The sequence below is a fragment of the Mixophyes fleayi genome, chromosome 4, assembly GCF_038048845.1.
Source record: "Mixophyes fleayi isolate aMixFle1 chromosome 4, aMixFle1.hap1, whole genome shotgun sequence".
Lineage (NCBI taxonomy): Eukaryota > Metazoa > Chordata > Amphibia > Anura > Limnodynastidae > Mixophyes > Mixophyes fleayi.
In genome coordinates this window covers 162,933,494-162,960,546 of record NC_134405.1, presented here as the reverse complement: position 1 = coordinate 162,960,546, position 27,053 = coordinate 162,933,494, and the positions used below count along the sequence as shown (strand labels likewise).

Genomic DNA, 27,053 nt, shown 5'->3' with positions numbered 1-27,053 from the left:
TTCTGCCTACCAAGAGTTCACAGACGTTTTCAGTAAGCAGGCCGCTGAAACTCTACCACCTCATCGGGAATGGGACTGTCCCATTGATCTTGTTCCGGGTAAAACCCCACCGCGTGGCAGAGTCTACCCTCTTTCTATCCCTGAGACAAAATCTATGTCTGAATATGTAAAAGAGAACTTGGAAAGGGGCTTTATTCGCCCATCCTCTTCACCGGCAGGAGCCGGGTTCTTTTTTGTAAAAAAAAAAGATGGTGGATTACGTCCCTGCATCGATTACCGAGGTCTCAACGACATTACCATCAAGAACCGGTATCCTTTGCCCCTCATCACAGAGTTATTTGACAGAGTCAAAGGTGCGCAAATATTTACGAAGTTGGATCTCCGCGGGGCCTACAATTTGATCCGTATCAGGCGTGGCGATGAATGGAAAACCGCCTTTAACACCAGGGATGGGCACTACGAATATCTTGTCATGCCATTCGGTCTGAGCAATGCCCCAGCGGTTTTTCAGAATTTCATAAACGAAATCTTTCGGGACTTACTGTACCATACTATTGTGGTATATTTGGACGATATCCTCGTTTTCTCCTCTGATATCCAGTCCCATCGCAGACATGTTAAAGAGGTCCTCAGCCGTCTCAGAAGGAATAAACTGTATTGCAAGCTTGAAAAATGCACCTTCGAAGTTGAATCCATTCCATTCTTGGGGTATATCATCTCGGGCACCGGTCTCCGTATGGACCCAGAGAAGGTGCAAGCTATTCTTAACTGGCCTCAACCATCTACACTAAAGGCAGTACAGCGATTTCTGGGATTTGCTAACTACTATTGAAAATTTATTCGTGGCTACTCTACTGTAGTAGCACCACTCACCGCCCTCACCAAAAAAGGAGCTAATCCTGCCAAGTGGTCTGAAGAAGCCCAATCTGCTTTTCAACTTCTGAAACAAGCATTTATTTCTGCTCCCATACTGAGGCAACCAGATTTAACCTGTCCATTCTACTTGGAAGTTGATGCCTCATCTGTCGGAGTAGGGGCAGTTCTCTCCCAAAAACCAGCTAATGAGCAATGGCATCCCTGCGGGTTCTTCTCCCGAAAATTTTTACCAGCTGAACGAAATTATGCCATAGGGGACAAAGAGCTGCTTGCCATCAAATTGGCGCTTGAAGAGTGGAGACATTTACTTGAGGGAGCTCGTTATCCTGTCACAATATACACGGATCACAAGAATCTGCTCTACCTTAAAACTGCACAGTGCATGAATCCACGTCAGGCCCGATGGGCACTATTCTTTTCTCGATTTGATATCCATGTCACCTTCCGTCCCGGTTCCAAAAATCGCAAGGCTGATGCTCTGTCACGTTCTATGGTAAAAGAAGAAGATTCCATCATTGTGGATCCACGGCCTATTATCAGCCCACTCAGCATCGCAGTCAGTAGACCCGACAATACACCTCCCCAGGGGAAAACTTTTGTTCCTGAGAATCTGCGTAAAAAATTGCTCCAATGGGCACATTGTTCCAGATTTGCCGGTCATGCTGGCATCCGCAAAACTCAGTCTTTCATATTGAGAAGCTACTGGTGGCCTACGCTTCATCAGGATGTTCAGCAATTTGTTTCCGCATGTGGCAGCTGTGCCCAACATAAAAGTTCAAGACAATCTTCAGCTGGTCAACTTTTGCCTCTGCCTATTCCCACCAAACCCTGGACCCATATTTCTATGGACTTTGTTTCCGATTTGCCCAATTCTAATAATTTCAATACCATCTGGGTCATCGTTGACCGATTCTCTAAAATGGCGCATTTTGTTCCTCTCCGTGGACTCCCATCAGCACCTATCCTGGCTCAGCAATTTATAAAGGAGATCTTCCGTTTGCATGGGTGTCCTGAAGAAATCGTCTCAGATAGAGGAGTTCAGTTTGTGGCGAAATTCTGGAGATCCTTGTGCCAAGCACTACAGATCAAACTAAACTTCTCTTCGGCCTATCATCCCCAATCCAACGGGCAAACGGAAAGAGTTAATCAAGACCTAGAAACATTTCTCCGTTTGTACATATCCTCTTCTCAAGACGACTGGGTAGATCTGCTTCCTTGGGCAGAATTTGCTCATAATAATCATTATCACGAATCCTCTGCTTCCACTCTATTTCATACGGTCTATGGCCTACACCCCAGGGTACCCTTGTTTACTCCACTTCCTACAGCCTCAGTACCTGCCTCTGAAGTTTTCCTAAAGAATTTTTCAGGCCACTGGCGCCAGGTACGGGAATCTCTACTTAAGGCGTCCCAACGCTACAAGATTCAGGCCGACAAAAAGCGACGAGCCATTCCAAGCTTGAAACCCGGAGACAGAGTTTGGCTGTCTACTCGCAATCTACGCCTCAGAGTTCCATCTATGAAATTCGCTCCTCGCTTTATTGGACCGTTTAACATCTCCCGAGTCATCAATCCAGTGTCCTACAAATTACATCTACCATCTTACCTCAGGGTACCCAACACCTTCCATATCTCTCTCTTGAAACCACTGGTGCTAAATCGGTTTTATACACCCAAACTGGTTTCTCCTGAAGTGCAGACTGAACATGGTGACGAATATGAAATTAAAGAGATCTTGGACTCTCGGTTTCGACATAAAACCTTACAATATCTAGTCGACTGGAAAGGCTATGGTCCAGAAGAGAGGGCCTGGATCAAAGCTTCTGATGTTCACGCTCCATCTCTCATCAAAAAATTTCACCGCAAGTTTCCAACTAAGCCCCAATCTAAGTGTCCAGTGGCCACTCGTAAGGGAGGGGGTACTGTCACAAATCGGGATCTTAGTCGCACTTACCTCATCCGCCGCTGTCATATCACGGCTACCTGGGTCCCTTCTGGTCATCTGCAGCATTCCCGTTCTCCACACCTTCATTTGTAAACAAACACATACTGTCTGTCCTGCTGCATGGGCGCGGCCATCTTGGATGCAGTCAGGTGATCAGTCCTAACCAACCAGATTCAGAAGCTGTGATCACATGAACTGATCAGCCAATAGTTGTTTGGGACATCCTATTTAAACCTGCTGCTGTGATCTGTTCATTGCCAGAACAACACACTTCTCTCCAGAGGATAGTTCTTGGCTCCAGTGTTCCTGACTGCATTACAAGTGCAGTGTTCCTGACTGCATTACAAGTGCAGTGTTCCTGTCTACATTTCCAGACTGCTAATTCCCCTGCTATATTCTACAATCAGCACGAACATGAGCAAGAAGTTCATCCAGGCTGCTAAGTTCTGTTTCACTCCTGCTCCAGCTAGTCCCAAGGGTCCCGAATCGGATCAAGAAATTCGGACGACCGTGACAAAAAATAGCTCAGACTTCAGGGGGCTGGCTTACCCTGTGAGGCAGTGTCCAAACCTGTATAAAAAAAAAAAGAGCACTGTTTTGTATTGAAAATTGATCTAATTGTTTCATCTGACCTGCTCACTGTTACCTTTTAACCAGTGTAAGAGCAAATAAACATCACTTGCTTCAAAGACCTGCTTGGAAACTTCTCTATTCCTGTGACCTACAGATTAGACCCAACTCTAATCCGTTTCCTGCTGTTCTGAGATTTGGACCCAGCTTCCCGGTACCACTGCTCTGCCTGCTATCCAGCAGCTCTGACCAGTGTGATAGGAAGAGGTCAGGAGTACCAGCTCAAGTACCCCAGTAATGGGGTACACTAGCAGCGTCAGTTAACCATAAGAAACCCGGTACTGGATGCCGGTAAGGAGTCCAGTGGTGGCAGCATTTGTAAGCCCCTCCTACTGCGGTTAGAGGGGGCACATTTGGGATAACGAAAGGGAACTGTGGCAAAGTGAGACCAGCCGATTCCCAGCAACAAAAGACAGGGTGGCATAGGCGGTCCATCCTGTCACAGAATGTGTTTGAAGTTAAAATGTGCCTATAATTAAAAGCTGGTATTATAAAGATGGAGCGCTGTGTTGCCACCCAAACATACAAGTAAATTAAAGGCAAGTGTACAGAAAATTTGTGTGCTTTATTTACAAGCTGTAGTATTGAGCATTATATTTTGCTATGTATAGGAATGAACATACAGATAATAAAGAACATTTTTCCACGGTACCACGTCTTTCATATGAAGGTGTACTTATCTTGGATGGTACAAAACACACTATGTCTCTGTACTGCTACATATCTTTATCATGGTCAACATGATAAAAATGTAAGATTTATATTAACCCGTTCCTCAGGACGTTGATATTTGTCCTGTTTACATCTAGGTGTCATTCTATAACTGCTTCCACATTCGTTTTGACTTAATTAATGGGTTTTCTGTGACCGCAAACAATTTGTGATTTGCTCTCTCAAAATATCTGACAGTTCTTTGGGATGTGTGGAACCAAAACAGCCGCTGCAGAAAGGGACTAGTGGAAAACCCTGTCGGCCAATAACTTTGAACTCGCACTGTGTGCAGTCATTGTACCAGCTTTAGTAGACCCCCTTTATCTGATTGCTGTCCATAAACACAGTACAAAGCGCTGTCCAATCTATTAACCTGTGCTAGTGTGTGGGTTTAGCAAATGTAATGTTAAATGATCAGTAATAATATTGAAGTTTATTAAAAATACTTAAAATCAAACACCTGTACAAAAGTATAGTTTCTTAAAATTTATTTTTCATTTTTCACTTTTTTTTATTGCATATATGACTTTAAAATGTAAATATATGTTTTACTTTTAAGGTGAAATGAAAGAAAAAATCAAGACTAAAGATAAAGAGAAGCAGAAAGAAAAAAAGAAACATAAACTTATAAATGAATCCAAGAAAGAGAATGGAGAAGTCAAATTACTGCAGAAAGGTAAGTTTATTTAAAGATCGTCTAAAGCAGACGATGTGATTGAGAGCTGTATTCATTGTTTCTGCAGTAATGCACTGTGTGAATTGGTGCATTTTTAAACATTGGCTGGGCCATTGATCATAGTCACAGTAGCTAAACTGACTGCTGTATCTGCTTTCTCACCTGTATCAGATCCCAATGGACATTGTCCTAAAGTTGTGAATTGGGCGTAAACTCTCGGTGTTGGGGGGGAGGGTGGGGGGGGGGGGGGGTAATACTTGGTACCCCGCAGCAAATGATGTGTGATCTCTGTAACAGATCATTTGTTGCTGTGTAAGGTTAATAGAAGACCTGCGTGGGCCCATCATACTATGTATATGTGTGTATTTATATATAATATAATTAGTACAGGGCCTAAAGTGTGTGATACCTGAACATTGCATTTATTTGTTCTTGTTGAACAACTTATTCTATAACAATGGGCTTTAACATGGAGTTGGTCCCATCTTTGCTGCTATAACAGCCTCATCTGGTGAGTTATATCTAATAAACTACTGTGCTGAGGTTACTCCCATTCCAACTCCATTATTCATAAATACAATTGTGTATCCAAACAGTAAAATGTAATTTTATTTAAAACATACCCAAAAAACATTAATAATTAGTTACTTTCAACATGTTGAATGTAACTATTATATTTTGGGTATGTTTTAAATAAAATTATATTTTATTGTTGTCTTTATGAATAATGGAACAGGAGAAACTACTGCACTGAGGTTAATTAGATATATTATCAAGTTTTATTAGAGCATTCACACTCTATTGTACAACTGCAGAGGACTCTTATTTCTAACTATATAAATTGCTAACTCTTTTTGAGTACATCCATCCAGCACAGAGGAAATTTTTAACAATCATCTGGGAAGGTGTTCCACTAGATTATGGAATATGGCTGTGGGGAACCATTTTTGGATTGACCTCACTTTGAGCATGGGGGCATTGTCAAGCTGAAACAGGAAATGGTTTTCTCCAAATGGTTTCCACAAATGTGGAAGAACACAATTCTCTAGAATGCTGTAGCATTAAGATTTTTCTTCACTAGAACAAAAGGACCCAGTCCAAACCATGAAAAAGAGCCCACAGATCATTATTCCTCCTCTGCCAAACTTATCAGTTTGCAGTACTCATTTGGATTGCATGCGTTCTCCAGGCACCCAACAAACACATTTCCGTCCATCAGACTGCCATGGGGGTGAAAGATGATTCATCCCTCCAGAGAAAGCGTTTCTACTGCTCCCGTGACCAATGGAGGCATGCTTTACACCACTCCAATCAACTTTTGACATTGTGCATGAGACTTGTATGTGTGACTGCTCTGATGAACAGGACTTGTGCTGACAATACTGCCAGAGGCAGTTTGGTTAGCTCAGCAACTAAGGCCAGACAATTTTCACGTTTGGCATTCCGGTTCTGTGAGCTTGTGTGGCCTATAGCTGAGCTGTTGTTGCTCTTAGACATTTACAATTGACTAGGGCAGCACTAGAATGGCAGAAATTCGACACGGACTTGTTGGAAAGGTGGCATTTTATCACCGTGCCATGTTGAAAGTCACTTGGCACTTTAGCAGTACTCTTGCAGAGCCCATGGAAAGGAAGGACCACAAGGTACATCAACATAAAGTTTGTGGAGCCTGTGATTAAACATTTAACAAACAAGAACAACCAAGTGTGACAGTATTGGCCGCCTATGCCATTCTGTCTGTTGTTGCTGGGAACCGGCTGGGCTTACTTTGCCACCATTCCCTTTCGTTATCCCAAATGCGCCCTCTTGCCGCAGTAGGAGGGGCTTACACAAGCTGCCACCACTGGACTCCTTACCGGCATCCAGAACCGGGTTTCTTCTGGGTAACTGACGCTGCTAGCGTATCTCATTGCTGGCGTACCTGGGCTGGTACTCCTGACCTCCTACTATAGATCAGGGAAGCTGTGGATGGATTTCCCCTGGCCTATCACACTGACCAGGGCTGCATGGGTAGCAGGCAGAGCAGAGGTACTGGAGAGCTTGGGTCCAAACCTCAGAAACAGCTGGAGAACGGATTAGAGTTTGGGTCTAATCTGTAGATCACAGGAATACAGCAATATTGAAGATCTTTTTAAGCAGGTCTTGAAGCAAGATGTTTATTTGCTCTCACACTGGTGGAAGGTACCAGTGTGAAACTTGTTCTTCTGATTTTCATCAGACTTGATCAAATACAAGCTAGTGCCTTTTATACATTTCAGACACAGGCTATTTTTAGCATCAGGATGTACCCTATTTACACAAACATGGATTTACATGCATTACAAAACTAACAAAATTTGCGTTTTATCTATCAAATTCACTCTGGACAAAAGGCCACACAGTAATGACCCCCTGCTGGTCCTTTGGCCAGCGCAGGCATGACACTTCATCACAAAACTTTGTTAGTAATTACTGCTATCAGACTCCCTTCCACATATGCCTAATTGGAGGTTTCCACTAGCAACTTTACAAATCCCAAACAATGACACTTCCATACTAAACACATCCCAATACACACAAGACCTCCATCCACAAAGGCCTATTGTATCAGATAGATATATACATCAGAAATGAGGCATATCCTTTAGTAAGGTGAAAACAGGAAAAACAAGTTTCTTTCCTGTCTCAGAAATAACGATTTCCTATCTCAGAATATATACAATATAAAAAATAACTGCATATGCAATTATATAAATAAGCACCCTGCACTATTTCCTTTAAATAAATTCATACCAGGAGTCATTTATCAGTGATCCAGTCACACCAAGGTATCCAGGTTCTTCTCTTAGCGCAACGTTCCAGTAACAGAATGAAGAGATGCTTTGACAGTTCCATCTATTGTTCACCTGGTTTGTCTGGAAGAAGTTTATCTCATAGTGTGAATCTCTAAATGCAATCCATCTACAGTGACTATTCCACATATACGTGACTTTCTGCAGAACAGTTTTAGCATGAGTCAAAGTATCTACAATCAAGGTAAAAGTATTGGCAGAGAGCTTTCTTAGATACCAAATTAGGTTCTGAGGAAATTATTATTTGATTATTCCAAGCTGGGAATGGTTATCTGTCTCTCTATTGGGTCCTTTTTAGCTCTTTGGGACCTCAAATTTAGTTCTCAACACTCTGATGTCTTACATTTTTGAACCACTACACAAGTTTTCTCTGAGATGGATGACACTACTGGCGGCTACTGCTGCCCACAGGATTGGTGAAAGTCATGCACTGTGGTACAAGAAACCCTTTGTGAATATATACGTAGTTAAGGTGGTAGTTAGAGCCAGTACACTGTTTTTGTCAAAAGTAGTATCTACATTTCACGTTAATTAAAAGGTTGTACTTCTGTTATTTTGTCAACAAGTCATTAAAAAATAATTTAGTTCAAAAATCAATTTATTTTTTTTAGACAAAAATCTGTTCAATAAGCATTACTTACCTTTACTTTATCTCCCTAATCTGTAACATACCCAACCCTTAGGGTTTGTTAGAAGTTATTTTGTGTAGAATTTTGTTGTTGTTATTAAATATTATTATGATCATCATCAATGCTTCAGCAGCGCCTCACATAGATTTAGTACATACAAGAAGTAGACATAAGTACATACAGATAATAACAGTGAGTGTAGATAAGCAGAATAATGAATGTAGTTAACAGAACAAATCGTATGGCATTGAAAAATAATTTGGCATAACCCTAAACAGGGACAGATATGGACGGAGAGTGGGCACACATGAGACATAGGGTACATACAAGAGACAAAGAGTGCAGGATATTATGTGCTTGAAAATAAGCAAATGTTTCCTGTATGTTTAGATTTTTTGAGCACCCAATTATGTTCTGTTGATTTGAAGAGAGATTCTTCTTTATCAACTTGCTGTAACTTCAATTATTTAGAGCACAATAAGTTAGGGTGTTATGGTAAATGTGCACTGTAGTAGAACTTGTATATTTGAATTTGGGAAAGATGTGAACTTAAATTCATGTAAAACCCAGGATGGCAGGCTAGGCATTTTCCCTGCAGGACCAGGTTTGGCTCCCAGCACCAGACTTGGAAAGCTCATTGTTGTGTTTTGTTTTAGTTTTTAAGGTAAGTAATGGCAGCCAATTCACTTTTGGTGACATGTGTTGGCACTTTTTTCCCCCCTTCTTTTAACAGTAATCTAATGTACTGAATTACCTCTGAGCTTGTTTATGTTCACACTCATTACAACAGACTGGAAGATCTTCCCTAAATAACTTATAATCCAACCAGCCCTGCATAATGTGCTTAGTGAGCTTTCTTAGTATTGGACACAACCACTAAATTGTCATTACATAAAATCTTCCTGAGTGAAAGCTCAAATATATTTTAGGCCATACAATCTTTAAAACATCTGTATAAGCATGACGCTTGTGACACACGCACGCACACACCCCATCCATACTAAACCTATAATGCAAATGTTCGTGCCACTCCAACTATGAGAACACCAGAGTTTTGTTGTCCAGGTCATTGACATGTTACTGAATTCAGCACTCTGATATGTTGGAGCACCAAAATTAAAACCTTTCTGTTACACAGGTCTTGTGGGGAGAAGTAAGCTTGGTTGGGTATGCGTTGTATATATCTGACTACTAGTTGTTGGACCGAAGTTTACATTAAATATGTATTCCCTTTGAAAATATCCTTTTTACGGTAATGTCACATGAGCATTTCAAATGTTGGCCTTCGATACTCAGAACTAATTAGCTTGCTCTTCCCTCTGTCGCGTGCTTTCCTTCCTCTGAACTACGAATATATGTTTTGGTACACTAAAAATAAGACTTGTTTATTGGGGTGCAATAACCAAGATAATTATAGTTCTCTTTGTTATGTTTAAACAGAAATATTAAATGCATATGCTAAATGTGAGACTTACAAAACATGTGTTTAATTTAAATATTTGTTTTGTTAGGTTCAAATGAAAAGCCAAAACCAAACACAGAAGAATTGCAAATTAAAAAAGTTAAGAAGAAAAAGAAAAAGAAACACAAAGAGGGTGAGAAACATAAGCAGCCGAAAATGTACAGCAAATCAATTCAGACGATCTGCTCAGGACTGGTCTCTGATATGGGGACATATGAAAACCAGGAAGCCAAAGTAGAAATAGATGAGCAATTTAAGGACTTTGTTGTGAAGGTAGATGAGAAGAAGGGGTTGCAGGAGAATGAATTTCCATTTATCTCTCTGAAGGAACCTCGTGTTCAGCACAAGCTCAAGCGTTTGGAGACTCTGGAATTCAAGCACCTCATTCATGTAGAACACCAGCCTAATGGTGGAGCGTCTTTAATACATGCGTACAACAGTGAGCTTTCTCACCTGTCTCCTATGGAGATGGAAAGGTTTGCTGAGGAATTTGTGGGTTTGGTCTTTAGTGAAAATGAAAACTGTGCAGCTTATTATGTCATGGGGATTGTACATGGGGCAGCTACTTATTTACCTGATTTCTTGGATTACTTTTCCTTTAACTTTCCCAATTCCCCAGTCAAAATGGAGATCTTGGGGAAGAAAGACATTGAGACAACAACCATTTCGAACTTCCATGCTCAGGTAAGGAGGGGAGTTAGTTTAATTTGTATAAAGGCCAAGTCAAGGATTGTCCAAAGTAAACATTTGTTGATAATATGTTAAAGCACACTCTGTAACTACTTATATTAGCATAATGTAAATATCGGATCGCATTAAATATTCATCTTGTCGGGTATTAGCTACTTTCTGTAAAATTGCTACTTGGCCATTCATTAGAAAATGATTTGTTTGTCCTACTAGTCTCCTACTTGTCCTTCTCGCCCCCAAGCTCTCCTCTCAATCTTATTTAAGTGTTTAATCCTCTTACCTTCCATGGACTTGAGCAAGCACTCGATGTGATGTCACTGGGAGGGGTGGAAGATATGGCCAGAGGTCCATAATAAAATGATCGGCAGAAGGGAGGTTGTCTGTACATAGTAGGCATACACTATTGTCTACTATATGTATTACTGTACTAAACATAATTAAAAGGGTTGTCCACTTTTAGACAGCCTCTTCTTAATTAAATCACGTCTCGACATGTAATAGGTAGTTATATTTACTACATGAAGGTGAGAAACCCAGTCATGTTGCTGCTAGTGGACCGAGTCTGTATCTCACAATAGAATCCCATGGAACCTCTTTCTCAAAACTCTATTTAGAGTTATAGATGGCCTGCACTTAATTTGTGCCAGCCAGCACTTTGTGGCTTGTGGCTTCGTACAAGGTGGAGGTGGGTGCCAGCAGGAAACCCCTCTTTTTTCATTAAACATGTTGCGAAGGTTCGATTTTAAGAATGAGGCTTGTATATCTTTTTAAAAAAAACATGTCCGTAGTAGTTGGAGGAATCCTTGCACTAATAGCAAGTGTGGGACAACAAACCAGAAACGGTTACATACACTTTACTATACTTCACTAGAAATACCCAGACATGCCTTATACCAGTGTACAGAGATGTTGGCAAAAATGTACCGATAAAAGCTGTACTTAAGACCTATATTTTAGAATGCTTTTAAATTAGCCTTGTTGCGTATCCAGCTTATTTTTAGACCAAAAATAAATATATATATTTATATTATATATACATAGACACACAAGAAATGTGATCTAAGTTTCTTTGATTGTTGGTGCCAGGATGGTTTGAGTATCTCAGAAACTACTGGTTTCCTGGGATATTCTTGCATGACCGTCTTTAGAGTTTAGAGGATGGTGTGCAAAACAAAAAGCATCCAGTGAGCGACAATTCTGTGAACAAAAAATTTTTGTTACCGAAAGAGGTCAGAGGAAAATGTCTAGGCTGGTTCAAACTGACAGGAAGGCAACAGTAGCTCAAATAACCATGTGTTACAACAGTGGTATGCAGAAGAGCATCTCTGAACACAAAGCATGTTAAACCTTGAGGTGGATGGATTACAGAGGCAGACCAGGTTCCACTCCTGTCTGATAAGAACACTTAATAGATGCTACAGTGGGCACAGGCTCCCCAAAACTGGACCGTTGAAGATTGGGAAAAACATTGCCTAGTTTGATGAATCTCAATTTCTGATGCAACATGCAGAGTTTGGCGTAAACAACATGAATCCATGGATTCACCTTGCTATGTGTCAACAGTGCAGACTAGTGTTGACTGTTTATTGGTGTGTTGAATGTTTTCTTGGCACATATTAGGCCACTTAATACCAACTGAGCATCGTTTAAATGCCACAACCTACCAGAGTATTGTTACTGAGCATGTGCATCCTTTTATGGCCACAGCCTACCCTCTTTTCTAATGGTGACTTACAGCAGGGTAATGCCCCATGTCCAAAGGCACACGTTATCTCAAGCTGGTTCCACAAAAATGACAATGAGTTCAATGTACTTCAATGACCTCCACAGTCACCAGATATTAATCCAATAGAGCACATTTGGGATGTGGTGGAATGGGAGATCAGCAGCATGAATGTACAGCTGACATATCTGTAGCTGCTGCATGATAGTATCATGTCAACATGGACTAGAATCTCTAATATTTCCATCACCTTGTTGAATCCATGCTACTACAAATCCAGGCTGTTCTGTGGGTAACGTGGGGTCCTAACCATTAGTAGAACGTTATACCTAATAAAGTGGCCACTGCTGAAAAGATGGTGACTCTGCACACATAGAGATCTGTCTACACTGCTGGTCGTGAGTGCATACAACACTTTCACATTTTCCTGACATTGTTCCATCGTGGATCGTAATTTTTAGTAAGGTCATGAAATGAAATCCAACGATATAATGAGCTTTGGTACGATATAACAAGATCATGGGAGCGTATACATTAATGCGATATCTTACCAAATTGTCGTTATAGCGGGTGACCGGCCCAAAAAATTTGAATGAAAAACCTGTTGACTGTACCCAGTTTAGAGTCCATGAATCTTGCAATGTGACCAGGGGTGGTCAACCATTTGCATACAACTGTTCAACCCACTTAAAAAACAAAAAACATAAACATTGTTTGTAACATGGAGGGATGGAGTTGAGCTTTGTAGAGTTGTGATCCAAACATATTTCAGTTTTGCTATGTGTTGTATACAATGATAAAGTTTCTGAAAGTGTTCTGCGTGAATGACACTTTTCTGGACAGGTAGGGCTTTCTTTAGGTAGGACAGTGAAGTAAATTTCTTTTTATTCTAAAAGCACTATTTTAGATGCTATGTTATTTTAAGTATTTAGCCAAAGTGTCTTTCAAGTCTCCTCTATTTGTAGCATTGATAGTTTGTGTAGTCTACCCTGCAGCTTAAACTGTACATACCGCTCAGTTTGAGTACTTTGTTTAGCGATCTGGTGGTGACAACTGGGTTCCAAGTATAGGGCCATGCACTAGTTGGTAGTGATTAACTTCGGCTGAGACTAAGCACAGCTGTTGATGACACAAAGCTGCGCTATGAATGCTGGTAGGGATGCAATTAATGATAAGCATGTTTATTGTTTGTCACTTATTTTTATATCTGCATTATTAGTTTTTTTTTCTCACCAGAACTTTGTTGCCATCATGGATAGACTCCAGTTTGAAGATGATTATGTATTTATATAGCTCCAAGTGATTTTATGCCGTGCTGTACAGAGAATGTTATCATTCACATTGGCCATTGTCCCAATGGAGCTTGCATCTCACATGCACACACACAAATGTATGCTTTTGCATGTGGCACACACATACAGGGCAGCTTTATTTTTACTTGTATTTAGAATTGAGATAAGTTGCACCTACATCTGTCCATCCATTTTAAATGTGCTCCCCCTGAAACATTGTTTTGCCAAGTGCATCTCTGAGAATTCACTCCCAACTCTGAGACAATAGTTGATAATTAGCATTGAGAAGCCCTGGTAAAGCATCAAATGTGTGCGTGTTTTTAGAAAAACAAATCTGATTCTGTAATGGAATTTCTTGTAATAATGCAGTAAACAAATATTTTTCCATTACTACTGACCTTTTGTGTGTGTATATAGTTGTACGTCACAAACGTTTTGCATTGTGTAACAAATTCCTCCTATCCTTATGTAGTCAGCTATGTTTTTCAGCGTGTTTCTATATTTAGGCCACTGATATACCAGTCTGGATAATTTTCAAAATGGCAAACTGTAATCCTTGACCAGTGTATGGCCGGAATGCATGTTGAGGCAAGGTATTCAGAGCCTCCAGGTTTCACACTCTTCTCCAAAATAAATGGGAAAGGGAAGTGCTGAACATTTTTTCTTTTTTGTGAAGAGCAATAGGAAGAATTTGCTATGCTGCAAATTGGTTATCTTTAGAGAAGAGATGTCTATGTCCTGTGAAATGTATATAATATAAATATATATTTATATTATCATGCAGAAGACTATATCTGTTCAGACCAATAATAATTGTAATATTTATTGGAGACCCAAATGCTGATTTGTGATAATGGTAGGTGAAATACTACCTTTTATGTATCCCTTTCATTTCTCTGCTCTGGTCTATTTCAAGATTTTGAGAAATCATGAGAGTTTTATCTGCCTTGATATTTGAGAGGCGTTGTCTTGACTAACCATAGCCTACTTTGTTATATAATGGTGGAGGCTTGATATAATGTATATAGGGTGTCCCCACTTTCAGGTTTGTCAGGCAGGTCAGCCAACAGGCCACTCGAGGATATTTGAGGCTTAATCCCCCATCTTCCACAATGGCCCTATTAGCTATCTGTTGCAGTGAGTACAGTAGGTAAATCCTAATCCATCTAGATATTTCTGCATTCATGGTCTTCACCTTGCCATCTTGTAAATGTACCTGTCGTGCAGTTTTGAGACATCACAAATACAGCTGGAGTAAAAGCCTAATTGCACTGTACAATTGTTAGCATATATACATTCTTATTGTACTAAACTGTCCCCTACCTCTTTGCCTGGTACTTAATGCCTTAGGCATTATTTAAACCACCCTCTGTGTAAGCAGCATATCTTGTAGCAAATCCCATAAGGGCATCGTAGCAAGAAGCTGGAGTACTTAGTTTGTATGTGGCACAACATTTCTCGGGAGCAATGAGCATGCACCTACCAGTACAAGGGAGGTTTACTTTCTTATTAATACTAATGAAAACTTTTATCTGTCCAGAAGGTTCAGGCAAATGTGTAACATTGTGTTGTGAGCACAGATATCTGTTAAGTTATGTGTGAGAAAGGTTCACATTGGTTGTAATGTTCATTTGGTATTCCTTCATCTAATTTGAATTGTGGCAAATCTGTGTTCCTACTGAGTGCAGGGTTTCTCAACTTTTTATCGTACACCACATTGATGGTAGATAATTACCCCTGTGTGTAAAAGTTATACCAATTACTATTTATAAACTTCAGTCAAGCAACCCTAGATGTAGAGATCAAGTTAACAATTGTACAGGTGCCTTGAAAAACCTTTATCACATCCTGAATGCAATACTTTTCTATTATCGATTTGTAAGTGGCTACAATGCTCTGAAATGCCAGGCAATAAGAAAAGCAGAGCGTACTTACAATAGGCATATACAAGGAAGGAAAAAGCAGACGTGAAAGCAAAAGGGTAGGAAGGGCCGAATCTTTTGAGAACAGGGCAGAACTGAGCTGCAAGTGTGGTTTGGAATGGTTATTGGGACAGTAGCAAGGGTGTACTAGTAGAAGTAGTATAGGTAGGAGTAGGGTTGGCTGAAATGAAGAAAGTTGGTTCTCAGAGAGCTTATAAAGCTTATGATCAACTAGTGTTTTGAGATGAGTTTTGAGATTTTATGAAGTGGTGATGTTGAAAGCTTTGTAGGCAAGTGTAATTTGATTTTGGGGGATAATGAGAGCGATTTGTAGAGTGGCATGGCATTTTTGAGCGAAGGAAGAGGAAGGTCAGTCGTGCCATGGCAATTAAGGCAGGTTGAAGCAGGGATAGATGGATGAGATGAAGCCAGATACAAGGAGCTTGCTGTAGTAGTTTTAATAGCTGGCAGTGCAGCTTTAATCTGTTAAATTGAGTTCAGTGTAACTGACTGGAAGTTTCCCTTGAATCTGTCTGAAGTAGTCTTTGGGGGTATAAAAGCCACATATTGAAGAAAAAAAAAGCTGGAGTGGCATGTTTAGTGTGTTTTTGGGTGGTAAAGCATGTCTGTAGTTCTGTACAGCTAGGTTTAGCCCACAGTACCAGCTTGGAAGACACTACAAGCGTATTAGTTAATGATTTATATCCAGGCATATTTTCTGAGTTTAAGGCACCTCTCAAATGGTTTTTGTAGGAGCAGAGGGTGCATTTACAATTGTACGTATGGGAGCTGAAAGAAAGTATCTTGTGTGCATGTCTACTGTGTCTTTACAAATGTTTACTTCTTGCTTGTTCAGACAGTTTTCCAGCTTTTAAATGTCACCTTGCAACAAACAAAAATCAAGTGGTAAACAAATAGATGGATTTTATCAAAAGGTGTGTGTGTGTGTGTGTGGTGGGGTAGACATAAATGAAAGGCCTACAATACCCGGGTTGCGCAAGTGTGTACAGGGGTCTTTCTACATCAAATAAACGCAAGTTTAGAAAACATTCTATCTTAAATTCTCTAATTTCAATTAAATTTGGCAGCATTTATTATGTAAATAATACCCCCAAATCTTAGCCTGGTATGTGCACTGGTTTTGAAGTTATACACCTTTAAAGTTGCACTTTTTTTTAACAAAAAACTTGCTTTTAGTGTTTTTTTTTTGTTTTGTATTTTTTTTTAAATAATAGCATTTGTAGCTCACCTGATTGAGCTAGAGAGTTGGGGAAGGTTTCATTTTAAACCTCCTTTGTGAGAGAGGAATAATACAGCATCCTGTTTCAGTAAAAATTAAAAATAGAAAATTTTCAAAATGTTTTTTTTTTCTTCAAAAAGCCATTTTTTTTAAAAACATCTCAAAAATTGTTCATAGTGTTAATAAATCGCCAAACTTGAATTCACTTATATAGATGTTTTTATGGTAGTTTCTGATTGCCTTAAGCTGGTGATTTTGTGTTGCAAATGGAGTCTCCATCACTAGGGTGATCAAGTGGTTATGTAAATCTTATGTGGTTTTAATCACCATTTTGTTAATTAGAAAGCAATGGATACAAAAAAGTTGAGATGAAAAATGTAAATAAGAAATTCTGAATTGAAGAAAATGAAAAACCTGAGATGTAGTGGTGTTGGTGACTATTCACCTTTTCCCTAGTGCTGCCAGAACAGGTGGTTGCATCATGTTTTAAATTGCTGGCTCCTAAGACCGGTATACCTTGTGCCCTGAAGGGTGCTGTATTCAGCTTGTGTGCTATTGTGAGGCTTGTCTCAAATGTGTAACTCAAGTGTTTTTGGCTATCGTGCAGCTTCCTCACTTTTTGAATATCACTTGTGTTTCCTGATCTTTCGTTTCTGAATTATAATGGTCCTAGACATGGTTGACCTAAAATTGTATTTTTAGAGGCACAGTTTATCATTTTAAGAGATTTCCAGTGGAATAAGCTTTTAAGCTTGGTTGTAGGGATAGAATGTGTATATGTGTGCATCTTTCTCATATGCCGGCAATGTAGTTCCATTCATTTCCCACTGTGCGTTACAATGTAAGTGTGTGTACTGTATAAATATGCAGGTGGCTATCTGCCAGAATGGAAGGGCATGCTTCATTTTCTGTATGTTTTATCACTGGTAAAATAGTGGATAGGATCTTGGTACATTTTGGCCAAAGGATTAGTAATTTCACTAAATGCCTTTTATTTTTTAACAGGTATAGAAGTGTTCCTCAGATAACGCATCCATCTACACCATGTGCAAAAATACATTGTTGCCAATTATCAATGTGTTCTAACATGCTTTAAAGCTGCATTACCACCTACTTGTCAAATGTTAATAACCTGTTCTTTCCCCTCCATGCAGCCATTTTCCCAGGCTAGTTGTTTCAAATATAAGCTCTGCAAACTGCCTTAGTAGCAACATTATATTAACTAGGTACATTTCTTATTTAAATCGTATTTACACTGTGTATAATTTTTTTTAGAGTACATATAATAGAATTCTGCGGCCAAACATATAGTCGCTGCCATCAGCTGCAATAAAATGTATTTTGTTTGTCAATATCAAGTATTCAGTGTGTATGTAATCTCCATTATTCAGTGGTGTACTTTTATATTGAATAGCTTTATATAGAAGATAATCTAGATAAAGCAAAACTAGATATAGTACAATGCTTGGAAGCTTTTTAAAGGGATTTTAGTAGCTGCAATAGGTGGCTTTTGGGTTTGTTTTTTCCCACCTATAATTGCTCTCTGCTCAGGGTTGACAAAGGTCTGAGGAAAATAATACATAACTTCCAAAGACTCATTAAAATTATTTTATTTATACATTTTAGAAGGGATATTTGATTGTCAGCTTTAGCATGTGCACTGTGTTTTCTGTAGGTAAAGAGGACGTATTCTCATGGTACATATAGAGCAGGTGCAATGAGGCAAATCAGCCTGGTGGGAGCAGTTGATGAAGAAGTAGGGGATTACTTCCCAGAATTCCTGGACATGTTAGAAGAGTCACCCTTCCTGAAGGTAAGAGGGTGTCATGTTTCTTACACATATTTCTGTTCACACCTATGTCATTTCAGTGCACTTCTCACCTGCATTAAAATTAACATAATGGTCAACGGGGCTGTTCCCATCGCTGCATTCTAAAGCTTGAATGTTGCGTTTTGTAACTTTTTTTCCTTAGAGCATAGCACATACTATTTAGCATTTTTACTGTCGGTACAATAAATTGTATTGCTAATGGCATGTGGGAAATGCATTAAAACACATTTTTAAACGAACGCTAATGCTTATGCTTTTACCATTGACCTAGCGCATTGTGAATGAGTCCCAGTGAAGTCTGTCTGCTTAATGCAATAAAGAAAATGTGTTTGGTATGGAGAAGACATTTGGCATTGTGGATAACCTTTAAGGGAGGATGTTGATAGGAGAATGTCAACATTTACTTAGTAGCTTGAGATGCTATGTCAGTGCATCTGAGTATGCAGAGAGAGCCTAACAGTCCAGGACCTCTAAGTATTGTGAGTAATTTGAGCTGCAGGGAGTTTTGAATGCATGTATCTGAAGTCCTTTGTAATGAGCTCCTATGGTCTAATTATTTGGTATAATATGAGAGGTTCAAACACATTTGAAAATAAAATTACTATTCCATTTTACATATGGAGAGACAGCCACTGGATGGGGCTTATGTTAATCCTGGCATGTTTGGTATAATTAACTGACAATTTTCCTATGATCCCACTGGAGAGCACATAGAAAGCTGTGCACTGAATGCAGAAGTTGGACTGCTCAACTATGTTTTCAACTTTCAGTGTTCTACTTGCCCTGCAGGCAAGGGTGCTGTCACATGGGGTGCTGTGCCCAGGAGAAACTCTAGTAGGGTTGCTGGATTTGCATACACTGTTTTGTTTTTCATTGCCAAGCAGAATGAGCATTGTTTTACACTTGGTGCAGTTGACACTGTCAACAGCTAATTATCCATAAAGCGACAGGTTTTCTAAGTTATTGGCTTGCATAAACTTTTCTGCAAGTTTTTAAAAAAATAAAAATGGATTACTTTATCTTTCTGGAATGCGTTGGTGCTTCTGAGCCATATATTTATATCATTAGGCGGAGATGGTTCTTTTATCCTGAGGAATAAGACACTCCTTTCTGGACTCAAATCCAATGTACATAGCACAGCAGAGGTGGCAACTTACGATAAAACACACAATAAAACTATAAAGATGAAGTTTATGTGCCAAGTTATAGGAGGACATTAGTCATTAAATGTAAAGAAATCTGAAGGTGGACAATCCCTTTAATGAGAATATTTTGGCAAGAATAGACAGCTTATTTGAGGAATGACATTTTGCTTTGGTTAGTTTTTCAATTTAAAATGTCATCAGTAAAATTGTAGTATTACATCCATATGAAAATTATATTGTAAAAGAAAATAAAGCTTTATTTCCAATTAAAAAACCTCCACAAATTAATTAATTTGCAGTAAGAATGAACAGTCTGTGCAAAAGACTTGCATTATACTATCTATACGCACCCACAGGAGGACAATTTCTATGTGTCAGTCATGTCCTTTAAATGGAGAATAATGCTATTATTATTATTATTATTATTATTATTATTATTATTATTATTACAAAACTGCAGTCTTTTTGCCCTTGATTGGTTTTATTTTGAAATACATATGAATTATTAACTGAGAGAGATGATCTGGGTCTTCTGAGATTCAGGAGCCTTCACATCCCATATGTGAAAACTTAATGCTGCCACATATTGCACAGTGTTGTCTTCTAGTGATGGTAATTTGGCCATGACTCATATAAAAGTTTTCACCATAAAAAAATAAAATAAAAATTAAAAATATATTTTACGTCAGCCAAAGGTAGATGTTATATGGGTGCCTTTCAGCTAGAAAAGCTCTTTCATATCCCTACTGTAACATGTTGAAATAAATGGGTAATGTTCCTCCCGTCATGCATGAATGTTTGCTTGTAGAAAATTGCCTTCAGAGATTAATTGCTAACGTTTAATAGTAGAGGAGCATTCTTCCTTCACACCAGTGCGTCGGTATGAGAGAGATTGAACGCTGAATGCTAGCACTTATCCAGCACTCATATGTTGCAACTCAAACTTTTTGTTCTTAATGCTATTAATTTGTATCTGTATATTTTACAGACGATCCTACAGTATAAATGTTACTTGTATAAATTAAACAAATACATTATACTAGTGTTTTCTTGTTTAACAGTGAATGTGTAGAAACAGATTGTCACTATTTCTCTTGAACGACAGTGCACTTTGCCTTGGGGGACTCAGTCAAGCCTTCAGCTAAAGAGCCGCAAAGACAGCGATGATGGTCCTATCATGTGGGTGCGTCCTGGAGAACAGATGATTCCTGTGGCTGATATGCCAAAGTCTCCTTTTAAAAGAAAAAGGTATATTGTGATCTCTGTAATGAGCACCACCTCCACTTCATGGAAATTGTAAGCACATGTCACAAAACCACAGTGAAACAACCAGGTTTCTGTTACATAGATATATCCCTTTGTTAGTGAGCTTTGGAGTTAAGCCAATATCACCCAACTCTCACTAAGAAGGGATGCGTCTATGTAACAGAACACATCCTGGAATGTTGCTGACAAGTGGCTGTAAGAGCAATGTCGGGTCACTGAGGAATGGGCACTGGAGGGCAGCAATGTATTGCCTACTGTAATTCTTTATACTCGCCTTTTCGTAATACCTTTATTACAAAGTGCAATGTACACATAGTGATCAGGAGGTAGGGAGGAGTGTAGTAATTAGCATATTCAATGGTTTGACAAGTGTGGGAATAGATAGTAGAGGTTAGTCAAATGGAATATATTCAAACATGCCTATAGAAGTGTTTTGAGAAACCTATTTTCCCCATGAAGATTTTTTTATGAAGACCTGCACCAAACCACAAGGCAAGTAAATATATTTAGCTGAGTGATTTTTAATTTTGCCATTTTGTTAGGTCGACTCTGCATAAGGTCCACTATTTTTGTCATCATCATCATTGTTTATATAGTGCCACAGATTCTATAGCGCTTGATATAATCATGCAGATATGATGAACATGAAAACAGTATACATAAAAACAAGAAAGTGGGTACAGTTGAGCAAAGTAATAAATCCATATATGCAATTAACAAATCGCATAATATATAGAAAAATTCAGCAGAGGACATAAGGGCTTACAATTTGGAGGAAGGAGGCATTAAGCTTATCGCGGTGTATGTTTTTAAAGCTCCTTGTCATTTTGTCTATTTCTGAAAGTCTCTTGGCAGTAAATTTTTGTTTCTACACCCTTCCCATCCATCCAATAAAAATGTTTATTGTAGCTGCAAATTGGTATTTCCACCTAATTTAAAGAACACCTGACATCAATAGACCTTTGTAGCTTAGTGGAAACTTTTGCCTCCATTTTGCTTGGGAGAGGGGCCAGTATATGGCGCACATTGCATGCTAATCGTTCACTGTGCAGCGCATTTTCACCAGTACCATATTACCTACTCTATCCAAGTCTGCCGTAGCTCTCCTGTAGAACAGGATGGGCATCAATGGAGAGACATTGAGCTGCCCAGCTGAGTGATGAGCACATTAGCTGGTCTGTTTATTGTGTTTAGTTGTTTGACATTTGATCCTGAATAAATGGTGCTGAGAGGGGAATTATCTTAATTGGAATCCCAAGGATGTCCTAGTTCCAATTTATCTTAGAATTTATTGCTCAGATTTCAAACTTATTGTAGAGTCTATAAAACATACCTTGCATATATGCATTTAAATATCTAGTCTCTTCATATTTTCTTCTACCAGAACTACCAATGAAATCAAAAACCTGCAGTACCTACCTCGAGCTAGTGAGCCTAGGGAAATGCTTTTTGAAGATAGGACAAGGGCACACGCTGATCACATAGGACAAGGCTTTGAGCGTCAGACAACAGCAGCAGTAGGTGTGCTGAAGGCTGTTCATTGTGGCGAGTGGTAAGTAACTTGTTGCCCCCACCCCCTGTTAACACTGGAATACTGTGGCTTATTTATTTATTTGTTAAGAGATTTTATTTTCTTGTTGGTCTTCAAGTTATATCTATTTTTCAGTGTGGGGTACTCTGTTTTGACATAGTTTATGCAATACTTGTGGAGACTATGAGCAAATTCAGAGTGTTGGCTGTTACCTCTTTGCCTAATTTTTGTTATTTTCTGACCGGCCTGCTCATGCCCACAGTGATGCCACTCACATCCCTTGCCATTAGGCTACTAGTTTATTGTAAAATGCTTATTACATCCTAATAAAAAAAATGTTAGGAACGTTCTGGAAGGTTAAGACAAACAATGGAACTGTACGTAGTGGTGAGATCTGCAAACACTAAACCATAATAGAGACTAAGCAAAGCCTACTAGAAATAATTTATATATACATCCATTGATATATTTTATTTATATGGCACCACAAAGGGTCTGCAGTGCTGTACATAGAGCATGGACAAAGTAGAGATGGCATACAGGGCAGTACAAAAACAAAGTGCAATTAAACCCAACTCGACTGTGAACAGGTGCATAGGGCAAAGAGGTAAAAGTGAATTTCACAACACTTAAGAAGAGGGAGGAGGAAAAGGTGGGAGTGAACTAAGCTGAACCTGTGTCCAGCAGTGTGGGCGGACTAACAGGATCAGAGCAGTGATAGGCTTCAAATCCCTTTTTAATGTATAGCTCTCTTCTGCCTGTAACAAACTGTTATGCTTTACATTAGTTGGTGATATTTCTTGTTTAGTCTGTACATAAATGACTATTCTATGTAATCCTTGGGTTTATGGAGGTCTGTCTGCAGGGGTGAGCAACAATATGAAAACCTTGCCAGATTTATTATAGTATAACACAGTAATTAATGCTTTTAGTTGTAAATAAAAAGCTTCATAGGATCATGTTTTTTTGATTGCTCATTCTCTTTTGGCGGAATCTCATTCAAGATTTCATTATGTTTTGGTTTAGTGGTTTTTCTTGTGTTGATGGTAGATTTAAGGTCAAAGCCACTTTTTTGTCAGTTTTAAAGAAAAGGGTATAATTAATGGATTTAAGCAAGGAAAGTATACTTGCCAGGTGAATAAATGTAAGTGTTTTCTACTTTGGGCAATTGGTGTTTGTGTAAATCTCCTTCAAACATTTCCTTTTGTGACCACCATTTGCGCAAGTCAGCTACGCTCTGAACTCCATGGTGGAGACAGGACAGATGGTAGAGATTCTGGCATCCATTCAGAAAATTAGACTGAAAGATTCCTCGTCCTGCATTTATAATGTGTTGACTCGCTGGATCTGGGACCATTCTGAGACAAGTCCAGCTCTAACTAAGGCTAGGTACACACTGAAGACTGACCTGTTCTCTACAACGATTGTACCAGCGACTGAAGGTCCGATTGGTCAGGCGATTCTTGCGTACACACTAGAATTTTGCCTTCAGATCTGTGCTCTTCATCTGGTTCTCTAGTCGTTTATAAAATGACAGCACAATATTCTTTCACTCATTCATTCCTGTCACACTGATTAAAACCGCGTTATAGCTATCCACATTTCGGAACGAATTTCGTTCGCTTCTGTGACTCTGAAACGGAATAGTCAGTCTCAGAACGAACAAATTATTCCATCTACAGCGCACTCTACATTTCTACAGCGTGACCTGTTCGTTGCCAGCATCGACTGAAAAGAATGCGACTCTGTAAACTCTATGGAGATCGTGATCGTAAGTGCGTACACACTACATGATTGGAACGACATTATTAAACCGCACGACCAACCTAATAAGACGACAGTCTGCACTTTGGGACGAGTTTTGACTGTCGTCGGTATATACACTAACGTGGCATAAGACCGAACAGTTGTATGTCGGCTGTTTGGAAGTTTTTCATCCGATAATAAGTATGTGCCCAGCCTAAAATTCTGCTATGAGATCTTGGGAGGGTGGTGGCTTTGGCATTAAGTAGGTGGTTTAAAAGAAAGAAACCAGGAAACATGCTCATTAAGATATTTTAAAAGTTGTAGGATATGCTATGTAAATTCTAAAGTTGTTATTTAGCCTCAGTTAGTGTGGTAGTTTGTACTAGCTATGACAGATCCCGCAGTGCATGCTCCTTAATGTGTCACAAAGCTTCGCTGTAATGTAGTGTACAAAGAACTTGGAGAAAACACACATTTATGCTGTTTAAAGACTTAAAGATTTTGCTTACCATAAAAGTCCTGTTCATCTCTCTTCTCTGATCACTATGGGAAAGTTGCTTTGCACATGTGTGACTTAGATATTTGCGATAGTGACCCGAAGGGAGAGCATGTAAGCTGCGGTGAGGGATCTGAAGATCCCTCTACTGCTTACTCTGCCCATAGGATTAAATGGCTAGTACTTCGATTGTCGTAACTTGATCAATGATGCATCATCGCATTTGCGTTTGACTGTAGGACAATATAACTTCAATATCTGCTGCAATCCTACTTTTATAAATAACAATGTTACTTAATGGTGCAGTTATTCCCCCCAAACTGCTGTCTTTAGGGGGATTTTCAGCTCTTCGGAGCTTGGTAAATAGGCACATTAGTATGAGGAAGTGGTTTGTGTGTGATTTTTGGATGATTTGTTATAGGAGAAGAGAAATTATTTTGTTTTGCCACTTTTTGATCGGCTGAAAATTGTACAACTAAATCTCATGGAAACGAACACATGGTGGCTTATATGATTCATAGATACCTTTACTAACTGGTCTTAGTCACATTTGTACCTACAGTTTATTATAAAATCTATTCCCTATCATATTATACTTATGTGACATGTATTATAATAAACCATGAGAAGCCAATGGGGAGTCATATGACCTGTATAAATTTTTATTATACAGTTGAAATGTCTGTGTGGATGTGGACTCCCGTGCAGTAGGAAACGAGAAGATTGTTGAATTGTTTGTTTATAAATCCGATATCAACTCATCCTTTGACCGTTTGGAGTAGTGAGAGTAGGGTTTGTGGCAAGTGAAGAAAATGTAAGACTTCTACTTCCACCTGAATGCTTATTGTACCACAAATCTTAAGATTACCCCTTCCAAGTGGATCTTGCACTTCTATACAGGTTATGGGACTCCACATTGGCTCTGATCTTTTTGCAGGGGTTTATTATTTCTTAAACTAAAGCAATATGTTTTTTTTCAGGCTTGTATTACTACTGTGATATTTCATGCTGGTTAGCAAATTATATGTACAATCATTTGAGTTTGGGTGCAAATATGAACTAAGAAAGGCAGCACGCAGTTAATATTCAATTCCCCGTTCTGCAGCCATTTTAAAAAATGGTGACAAAATATGTGCACGTTAGGAGGTAGTGACTTTTCATTGAAAGTCAATTCACCCCACACCTTTTAATTTAATAGTACATCCGCATACAACATGTATATAACATGGCTATGAGTGACTTAATAAATCATAGGTTTAAGCATTTTAAAGTCGTTGTATCGATATACAACATTGTGCCTGTGACACCCCCCCCCCCCCCCCATTTCCTTTTTGTGCTAGACATTTACCCTTTTTTGGCTTGTTGTACCCCTAAATTTTGGAAAACATTCAATAGAAAGTTTTAATAATAGAAAATGATACATTTTCAGTATTGTTTTTATCTGTTAGTGTCTTGTGATAACAGGTATAAAAAGGAAGCCAACAGGAAGTCAATTTATAATAAATAAAGGTGTTTGGAATAAAATAACAAGTTGTACAAATATGTTTTTTAAAAAGAAATATAATATTTTTTAAAGATATCTGTATGGGAAAACTGCTTTCTTAATATTCCCATTTTGGAAAAGTCAGACCCTGCGGATGTTATGAGGAGAGCTGTTAGTTAGCAAATCAAGTTACAGATGCCATCTAGAAGTGGTGCAATCTACAAGAAATTCTTTAAGATGGTTTTAACAGCAATTTTTTTTTATAGCTCTTAAATTTCTACTGTCATTGATGAGAAGTCTATGGCAGTTCTGGGGGTAAATGTATTAACATGCGGGTTGTTCAACACCCGCGAGTTCAGCGTCTTCGGCGATTAAATTTAAAGCGGCGCTGCATTGTAAAGGGGAGTTTCCCTTTACAATGCAGCGCCGCTTTAAATTTAATCGCTGAACTCGCGGGTGTTGAAGAACCTGCATGTTAATACATTTACCCCCTGGTGTTTTCTAAAATTCCTCCAAAGGGTTTCAAACAATGAAAGGAAATTTCAACGTTCCAAAGACACTTGTGTCAAGGCTTTCTGTTTATCAGCAAATATAATGATGCCATATTCTAAGAGGGGACTGAGTTATCTAGGAAGGTCTTCAGTCGCTGGCTAAGCTGTGCAAGTCACTCAGTATATATATTCAAATGGATGCAATGTCTTCCGTAATTCCATACACTTATTCCTTCCTGTGTTGGTATGATGATGAAGTCCTGTCACATAACTTTGTACATCTGAGGTCTACAGTTTACACTCCTTTCACCAAACGACACAGCATGGACATCTGCTAGGAATCAAGAACATGTGTTAGAAGTAAGGGATTGATTTTGTTTCTCCTGCTGGGGACCAACCACAGCAATATAATGAAATGTTACTTTTAAACATAACAT

The 27,053-nt window shown here is 39.0% G+C and overlaps 1 protein-coding gene across 1 annotated transcript in view; it reads left to right on the top strand.

Annotated features, from left to right (window-relative positions):
- Positions 1-27,053, top strand: part of RSBN1L (round spermatid basic protein 1 like) — a 49,632-nt gene that overhangs the window by 13,692 nt on the left and 8,887 nt on the right. Inside the window, exons 2-6 of the mRNA XM_075208727.1 lie at positions 4,722-4,838; positions 9,810-10,444; positions 18,303-18,440; positions 20,709-20,851; positions 22,254-22,421. Coding sequence (XP_075064828.1) covers positions 4,722-4,838; positions 9,810-10,444; positions 18,303-18,440; positions 20,709-20,851; positions 22,254-22,421 — 1,201 coding nt within the window. The remainder of the gene's footprint in view (positions 1-4,721; positions 4,839-9,809; positions 10,445-18,302; positions 18,441-20,708; positions 20,852-22,253; positions 22,422-27,053) is intronic.